This window comes from Alligator sinensis, unplaced genomic scaffold, assembly GCF_000455745.1.
Source record: "Alligator sinensis unplaced genomic scaffold, ASM45574v1 scaffold848_1, whole genome shotgun sequence".
Lineage (NCBI taxonomy): Eukaryota > Metazoa > Chordata > Crocodylia > Alligatoridae > Alligator > Alligator sinensis.
The window spans coordinates 56885-66294 of record NW_005843345.1 but is presented as its reverse complement, the minus strand read 5'-3'; the positions used below and the strand labels follow the sequence as shown (position 1 = coordinate 66294).

The following is a 9410-nucleotide window of genomic DNA, read 5'->3' as shown; positions in this document are numbered from 1 at the left end:
TGGGGAGCTTGTTCTTGGAGTAATTTGTTCCATTTCTTCTTTTTATGTAGGATGAATGCTGTAGAAAGTTTTTCGTAGTCTCTTTGTATATTGTCAGGGAACATGCATGGATTTCTATTTAAGTTGTTGTAGTGTATTAGTTTTCAGGAATATTTAGGTTAAAAAGCCCAGTGTGAGAAACTGAGAATTGTATTTCTAATATAAGGCATTTAAACTTTTTGTGTACCTCTTGAGTCCTGTAGGGAGGGAAAGTTTTCCCTTGAGCCTTTCCATGGAAAAAATCTTTTTTTTTTTTTTTGATCATCTAGCTTCTCTAGTGTATAGGGTTTGCTTCAGCTTGATCTCTGTAAAGAAAACATTAGAGCATTTTTCAGATGGAAACTCAGGTCTCTTTTAGTCCTTTAGCTTTGTTGCAGGGGCTCACATTCCATAGTGAATTTTCTAAATAAACTGTTAATAAATTTTGGAATCAGACTTTAATCAAGTTAAATGTTGGTCTTTGGTATTAGATCTGAGCAAGTAATATCTAGTAAAATATTTTAAAATCTTTCTTCTTTCTATGTCTTCTGATGATCTTGCGCCACAGTAACAAGGAACAAACAAAATTGAATAATTTTGGATCTAGGGGCAAGGTGACAAAATCATACTTTTAATGGAAACCTACTGACAGTTTTAAGTGTGTCATGTGTGCTGTCATTCCAGAATGCCTGACAAAAGAGTTCATATCAATGGCTTAAAATGCATCTGTAGAACTTTGGTGTACTGATCAAGTATTAAATAAGTTTAATGAGCTTAAATCAGATAAACAGGACGGCAAGCTAGTGTGGGGGTTATTCAAGACAGATAATCACGTCTCTTCTTTTAAGGTGTATGTAGCCTGCCAGTCCATGCTTATTGTGCTAGTGGGGGCTGTACCACAGTATCATATCAACCAAGAAGAAATTCCAGCCAGCAGAGATGAGCTTGCCAAGCACACCCAATTTACAGATAACTTCACATCTATAGTAACTGAGGCAAGTGCTTTTTGCTGTGTTACTGCTTAACAATTATTTCTGTATTTCTCATTTCTTTTTATTAACAATATGGGACTCTTCCTTGTGAAGTTTGAAGAATATTTAATTGAGGAGGTTGCATGCACAAACTAATTTACCAGTACATTAGGACATAGAAATCACTGAATGTGAAAGGGTTGCTTGGGTACGGCCTTTCACCTTTAAACTTACCTAGACTTAAGGGATTTTTTTTTTTACTGTTGTTTTCTTTCATTTCTTAAATTTATAAATATATTAAGAGCATTTGTGTTCATTCAATAAATCATGTTCTTGATAAATTCTCCAGTTTTAAAAAAGAAGCTATCTTCAGTTGTGTGCTTATGCATCAAAAAAGCACTTGGAAACTTAAGTGGTAAAGACACATTTGTCACTTCTTTCTCTAGACTGTGTCAGCATTGTTAGAAATATTATTTTAGCCATAATTACAGGGTTACTATCTCAACATTATACTGCAAGTTTTGGTTCTCTTCATTTAAAGTTTTTTCACTAAGGCAGTGGTTCCTGCAGTTCTCATCCTTTCTTAGATAAACAAGGAGTCCCGTATGCAGTTTAATTAATTTTTTTAATTGAAGTTTCACCTACTTTTCAAGGACATTGTATATTTCAAGTCTAAAGCTTCTTAGCCTCAGACTGAAGTATGAGGTCTTGCTGGTAAAATATATTGTTGTTATGAATCTAGCTTGACATTTTATTAGTCACTATAGTAATCAAGGTCAAACGGGTCCTTCCTTATGCAAACCCCTAAATGTATTTAGGAAAAGCATTAACTGGGTAAGATTTACTGTCTTTTGGGTGTGGGCCTAAAACACTTGCAGTCAGTGTGAGGTGAGCCAATTGTATTTTGCACAATAAGACCTAAGTTATATTTCAAGGTCTGAGATTAAATTTACGACAAAGACTTTGTCAGCTAGAAATCAGTAAAACTTATCTACCCATATGATTACAACTGTTTAGATTCTAAATGTATATTTTATGTTCTGATGGTATGATTTTGCTGTGTAAAGTAAGACATGGTTTTACCATTATTTTGCATATAAATCTGTTTTCCAGTTTCTGAATTGAATAGGTTTTGATTTTGTTCTTAAGCTTTTGTCACGATTGGATCATTTCATGAATCTTGACAGCTCCAGATGGAAGTAGAGTATTACTAAATTATAGTATAAATCAGTTCATGTTTAGATAATTTTTTGTTCTGCAAAATTCTTGAAATTAATGGTATAGTTAACAGGTGTTAATAATTTCCCCATTTTACTCTTTTTTATTTAATTTCATTTATTTATTTTATACAAGTGACAGTAACTGTGTTTCTAAATTACAGAATGAGGTAATCTGATCTGAACTCTGTATAATCCAGGCCATAGAAGTTCCCTACATGCTTCTTGTTTGAACTAGGTATTATCTGGTAGAAAAATAACTTATTTTAATTTAGTTCCTCTTCTATAATGAGATTTCCAAAAAGGTTGTCAGTTTGCACCAACTGTAGTAATGGTTTTGGTATGTAGACACCGGTTCACTAAGACCTGGTTTGATTTTTACCAATTCACTTCATGGTTTTCACCTTTTGCCATAGCAGGCCAGTGCTAAACCAGGGCCCTTCTCCCATTTAGCAATGGGAAAAACAATGTGGTTGCAACCTCCCAGAAGTATGACCTCCCTGGAAGTTCCAGTTTTCAGGTTGAAAACGCAGGTCCTGGAGAGCAGGATTCAGTATAAACTAATTTTGATCATGGAAATATATGGCAGAGGTAAACCCATATTCAACACCAAAAAAATGTCTGTGTGTTCTGCTCTGACCGCAAACAAGTTATTCAGAACTTCCATGTGAAAGCCAATTCATTTCAGAATGGAAGAGATTTTTGATTTTGACTTAATTTCTTTATAGCCAAAGCTTCCCTAAGAACTGAAAAATGTCCCCAAATACCTTGGGATGAAGTCACTTACTTTTCTTTTTCTGCCTCTTTTGTGGCATTATCAGTGCAAATATCATGATACTGGAAGCTTTTCCTTGAAATATTCGGTGGAAATATTGAGCTTTGAATTATTTGGTGCTTCTGTGTTTGATTTCCCTATGACCCTCCTCCATGTACATGCCCTAGAAGCCTTTTTTAGATTTGACAACAGCTATTCTCATATAATGCAGTAGCTAACATGTTCTGGTGCATATATTGGTGTGAATTCACCAGAGGGAAAACCATCCTGAAAGCAGAAATTCCATCAATGAGAGGTGGGGCAGGGATTTCTTGCTTTTTGATTCCATGGAACATTGCAGGGAACATGTACTGTAATACCTCCTTTCACGCAAAAATCTGAAGACATGGGCTCCTGCTAATAAGTTGCTATAGGGCAAGGTAAAAAAACAAAATGTGCAGTTCCTTGTTAAAACAACATTTGATTCAGTATTTCACAGCAGGTAGAAAAAAGCCAAATTCCACTGCAACAGAATTGCAGAGACAAGAGGGCCTTGAATGAGATAAATAGGGCAGGATGGTACCTTAGGTCATGTCCAGATGAGCGTGGCTGTGTGATATGTGATGCAGTAGACACATCTGTGCCACCACATACCACACATTCAGGTATTCTCCACACTGCAACGTAGCAGTGTGGCCAGGAAACCCGGGGTAAAAAAAAAACCTGTGCACAAAAAAAAAAAAGTGGGTTCACGCACGCAGGGACAGTACCCGCCAACCAAAACCAGAGCCTGGCAGACCGGAGCCACACTCCAGCTGCTGGCTGGGCTCCAAGTGGCAAGATAGCCACTGCTGCAGCCCCAGGAGGCCCCCAGGACCCCAGGTAAGGCTGCTGGGCAGCCTCCCCTACCCCACCCAGGGTAACCTGCTGCACACCAGAGGGTGTGTGGCACAGGTATTCCAAGTAGCAGTGGCACAAGGTGTGCAACTGCTTTTTGTCCCTGGGATAACAAATGTCCACTGAACCTTAAAGACTAACTGGTTCAGAGAGGCATATGCTTTCATAGTTGACAGTCCATTTTATAGCACCTGACAAAATAAGCTTGTTGCCTGTGAAAACTGATGCCTCTGTAAACCAGTTAGTCTGTAAAGGTGTTAACAGATATCTCATTTGAAGCAATCTTGATTATCCTAGATTTTGACCGACATCAAAACAAAAGCAGTACAGTCATTTACATGTGTAGCCCTTCTGAGTTTCATGGCTCTTACTGTCCCACTAGGTGGCCAGTGAGTGGACACAGCTTGACAGATTTGTCCCTGAAATGAATCGCATCCCATGCAATCTCTGAAGCATTAGCACATTTTATTTCACATATTTTATAGGTAGTTGAAGCAGGTCAAGAGACATGTCAATCTGTAGGATCCAGTGACAAAAGGGACTGGCCCTGCTCCTCCACCCCCCTGGAAAAGTGCTGTGTTGTTGCCCTGCTTTGCCTGACTTCCAGACTAACATGGCTAACCACCTTTCTCTAGTTTATCTCGCATTTTCAAGACCCTGGGATGTAGTTTGATAAATACTGGTACATTATAAAAGTAAAACATACCATATACTACTGTTCCTGGTGAACATTTTTATCATTGATACTGTAAAGGTAATTTGTACAACATAATAGTTCCCTGTTTCTCAAATGAAGTGTAATGTGAGTCCTGTATTTCCATTTTTTAATGGCTTCGGCTGTGTTGCTTTGATTCAGAGTTTATTAGCCACAGCGACAAAATGTTTTTCTGTGTTGTTCAAACCCATTAAGTTAAACCTAGCAGGAGAAATATATTATGCACTTTCTTGATGAAAATATATATTTGTTTAAAACACTTGGTCTGTAATCTGCCCTCAGGCTTTTCTGGAGACTGTGATTGAATATAGCTAAGATAGCAGTTAAAAACAAAAAAAATACTTAATTTCTTAAGAAGCAAATGAATTAGTGCTACTAGTTTTTTTAACTACAAACAAATTCTTGTATTTTTGACAGTGGTATTTAATCAAACAAGAAGCTTATAAAGTGAGCCTTGTATCATCCTTGTTTTTTGCTGGATTGCTTATTGGAAATATTGCATTTGGCCCATTGTCTGATAAATTGGGCAGGAAGCCAGTGTACCTGTCAGGTAAGATGATGATAAAATTATTTTTTCTTACGAGTTTCCTGTTTGGAGATGTCATCTTTCCCCCCCTCCCCCCAGAGTTAATTAAGGTTAGAGCATGAACAATTGGGGTTTTTTTGCTATTGAAACATATCTACATTCAGTTCCTTGGGGCATACACATACAATTTCATTTTCCATTGATGGTTGTGGGGATATTTTTTAAAGAAATATTGCCCTGTTTATTCAATCTTAATCCATTTTAGAAGATGGTTTTGTTTCTTCAAAGTAGATGTGGTTTCTAATATTAATTTCAATTGGTGATCTTCTCAATTACCTTTTCAAGCACATTTTCTGATATAGTGTATTTCCTAGTTTGTGAAGTTTTTTGAAATTGGTAATAGTGTGTAGCACTTTAACTTTAAGAGCCTTCTGCACATTTTATACCTCAGCATAGGATTTTGATTTTACTGTTGCTTAGCCAGCTAATGACACAATTTCACTTAAATTGTCCAACCTCCCAATAGTTGTTGTATCTAAATCATGGGTGGGCAAACATGGGTGGGCCTGCAAGCTGGATCTGGCCTGCCAGCTGATTGGATCCGACCCATGAGCTGGGTCTGGCCCGTCAACTGATTGGACCTCATCTGCAGCAGCACCCGTAGTGGTCTGCATGGGGCCAAGACCCACCTGCTCCCACCTGGGGTGGCCCACATCTGCCAGACACCCCAGCTCTGGGGCCCTGGCCTGTACCCACGTAGCTGGTGAGGCTACTGCCAAGGTGGCCTGTGTACTGTTCTGCACCCCCCACCTCCAGCAGCAACTTCTCCTCTTCCTGCCCTTGCTGTGCCACTCTGGCAGCAGGTAATGGGGGGAAGCTGTGGAGATGCACGCTGGGTAGCAGATGCCCAGCCAGGCAGGGGGGAAGCTGCAGCCAGGTGTCTTCTGCCCCAGCAGGCAGGGATCCAGCTCCTGGCTGCCTTCCATCTTGTGGCACGATGAGCAGCCACTTGTGGGTGGCTGAGTGAGTAGAAGGCGGTTGGGAGTGGAAACTGGAGCCCTGCACGCTGGGGCAGAAACTGGAGCCCTGCACAGGCAGAAACCACCTGTCCCTTTGCCCAGAACACATCCCCATGCCTTCCCCACATTACCTGCTGCCAAGAATAGCGCAGCAGGGGCAGGAGGAAGGGAGCTGAACACTACTTCCGTGGCTGTGGCAGCAGCCCTGCTGGGATGCTGTCTGTGCTGGGTGGGGCTGGGATGGTGCTGTCTGGTGAGCATGGGGCAGGTGCAGGCTGCCCCAGGAGGAAGCAGACAGGACTTAACTGCATGTGGAGCACCGCTGGGGCAGCCATGGGTCGGATGGGTAGGGGGGTGAACCTGACCTGCACTGTCCGGGTAAGCTCTGCTGCTTGCTCTCCCTGTCCCCCACCCCTTCTTCCCCCATCCCTAGCTAGCTCTCAGGACCTAATGTTCAGGCAGCACCCCCCTGCCCTCCAACATACACACTTCTACCCCACCCCCCACAATCTACAAGAGTAAGACTTTATTATGCAATTGCCTCTATATACATTACACACAAAAAAACCAAATCAGGACAAAAATTATTTTTTGAAATAAAATTAAAATATGTTATAGTAGTATATAGTATATAGTTTGGTTTTCAGTATATAATTTGTTTTTTATCTATAATTTGTTAAAATATCTTCAGAACGATTTTATGCATGTGGTCCTTCACAGCTCATAAAACTCATAAAGTGATGCCCCAGCTGAAATAATTGCCCGGCCCTGGTCTAATTGATGTGCTATTGGTCAGGTGAACTATACTAGCACATATGTTTATAACCCATTTCCTATCCAACAAAAGGTGTGAAATTTGTTTTCATGGTTTTTTTTTTTAGAATTCACAATAGAGAGACTCATACATTTCATATCTGTAAAGTTAAATGCTTTTCCATCCATACTATATATTTTTTCTTTTTTTGGCATGCTTTTTCTTATTTTAAAATAACTTACTGTAATTTCATAGTATTTAGAAGGACAAACATGACATCATCCCTATTCCCATAACCTGAAGGATATTTTCTAGTGTGTCCTTTCTGGTTGCTGGACAATTTTAGTAGAAATGCAGTACTTTTTATAGGTAGCTAAAGATGTATAGTGTAGTAATTGAAATGCAGGAGTCAAGAATACTGGAGTTTGTTTTTGGCTTTACTGATGTTACTTGGGCAACAGTTGCATAATCATTTTGCATGTTATTCCTACCTATAAAGTGTGAATAATAATCATTCACATTGATTGGATTCCAAATATTTCATCAGAGCAGGCATATTTCTCACAAACTCAAAACAGCATCTCTTGGGATCTCAAATCACTTGAAGAGCATTTGACTAGTTACATTAGAGCAGGGGTGGGCAAGATGCGGCCTGCCAGGCTATTCTGTCTGGCCCACGGGACCCCTAAAAAATTTAGAAAATTAATATTAATCTGCCTTGGGCTGCCTGTCATGCAACCCTTGATGGCTTGCCGAAACTCAGTAAGTGGCCCTTTGTCCAAAATAATTGCCCGCCCTTGCACTGGAGGACAGTGTAAACAGTGATGATTATTCACTCTTCACAGGCAGGAAAAACTAACTTAGACTATATCTGAAGTCAGAACATCTGGATACAAATAGTTCCTGTTTTTAGGAATGTTATTTCATCTCAATTTTGATGAGTAATGAATACTTATATCATGGCCATTTATTTTTCAGTTGAAGCGTTTGTTGTTTAATGATAATGTCTGAAGGTAAGGTTTCTTGTATAGATCTCTATATTAGTGATTACACAACTTGGGTTTCAGACTTGTACATAAGCTAATAGAGATTGGAAAATATTTGGAGTTCCTTGGAATTCTCATTTTTAAAGGTGTTAGTAAAATCAAATATGTAAATTCAGAGAGATACTATCTGTACAATGCTAGTAATGGTAAATAATTTAATTCTGCCCCTTTTATCCTTCCCAAATTCAGTCTACTTGATAAGGCTAATATACTTTGTGCATTTTTGTTCAGGTCTGTTCTTTGATGTAATTTTCGGGTATGCTGCGGCATTTGCTCCAAGCTATGAAATTTTTGCAATGTCACGCTTTATTGTTGGGATTATGAATGGTGGAATGTCTCTGGTGTCTTTTGTCTTGACGCAAGAATATGTAGGAAAGTCATTCTGGTCTTTTACAGGTAAAATTTAAGAATATTTTATTAGTACTGTATAAAGTAATTGTTTTTTTTAAACTCACAAATGTATTATGATTTGTAACTTTATAAAGTTAATTTAAGTAAATATTAAATGACCAATTTTTTTCATTCCAAGTTACCACTGAGTTAAATGGGAATTTTGCTTGAATAGGAACCATACAATTGGGTCCAATATGATAAACAATGGTAAAACCGTGAGATTTCAAGATTAGCATAATTCAGTGGTTCTCAGCTCTTCTAGATTCCAGGCACCCACTGAAAAATGCCAGCTCTTAGCTTTCACTCATTTCTTTACTACAAAAAAATAAAATAGTTATTCTTCTGTCCCCAGAAAACTCGGAAAGACCACAACAAATCAGGATGTTTTTGACCTTAGGATTTCTGCCCCACATCTAACAGTGCTATATTGTGTGACACTATAGTACCCTTAAAATGCATCTCACAGCACCCTAGAGTTCTGCAACACCTTAATTGAGAATCACTGTTATATAAAATTTCATTTGTAGTCTACTTTCCTTGAAAAAGATGTTTTTTATGGACGCTCCCAGCTTCTAAATTACACTTCACATTTCCTTGAGAAAATATTTAGAAGAGCAAGTGCTCTTTTCCCCACCAAAAATGTATTTAAAGCAATATGCTCTTCTGTCTCATAAAATGAGTTAGCATGTATGTAATGCTTCCCCTCCACTCCCAAGTGCAGTACTGATATCAAATGTCTGTATCTGACAGTGCCAAATTTTAAAATACAGGTAGAAGAGGTAGAAGTGCAAGTTCTTTGCTTCATCACACTATTGCAAATCTATAGTATGTCTAACTACCATGGATTTACACTAGAGTAAACTGAGAACAGAATTTGGCCCAACATGCTTAACTGCAGTGGTTATAAGCATCATAGGGGCCTATAGAGTAGGCTTCTGCAAATAGGGAAGTATTTGATTCAGACTCAGCTGATTTGGAGGACAGTGAGTCAATTCGGAGATTCAGATCACCGCCCTGAAAACGCAATACTCACTTCTTCAGGTTTCCCATTCTATTTTTTTCTTTTTTTTTCTTTTATCATTTTCTTACCCTCTAGGAAT

At 38.7% G+C, this 9410-nt stretch overlaps 1 protein-coding gene across 14 annotated transcripts in view; it reads left to right on the top strand.

The window, feature by feature from the left end:
- LOC102371449 (solute carrier family 22 member 15-like) overlaps positions 1–9410 on the top strand; it is a 65843-nt gene that overhangs the window by 5632 nt on the left and 50801 nt on the right. For 13 of the 14 annotated variants that reach the window (XR_003092291.1, XR_003092293.1, XR_003092292.1 and 10 more), the window contains exons 2-4: positions 867–1013; positions 4990–5122; positions 8149–8313. Coding sequence is in view for 11 of the 14 variants with exons in the window: in XM_025194930.1 (XP_025050715.1) it covers positions 867–1013; positions 4990–5122; positions 8149–8313 (445 nt within the window). In the remaining 3 variants the exon portion in view is untranslated. Of the gene's footprint in view, positions 1–866; positions 1014–2369; positions 2445–4989; positions 5123–8148; positions 8314–9410 lie in introns of those variants that run through there. The other variant, XM_025194932.1, reaches the window with a different exon arrangement.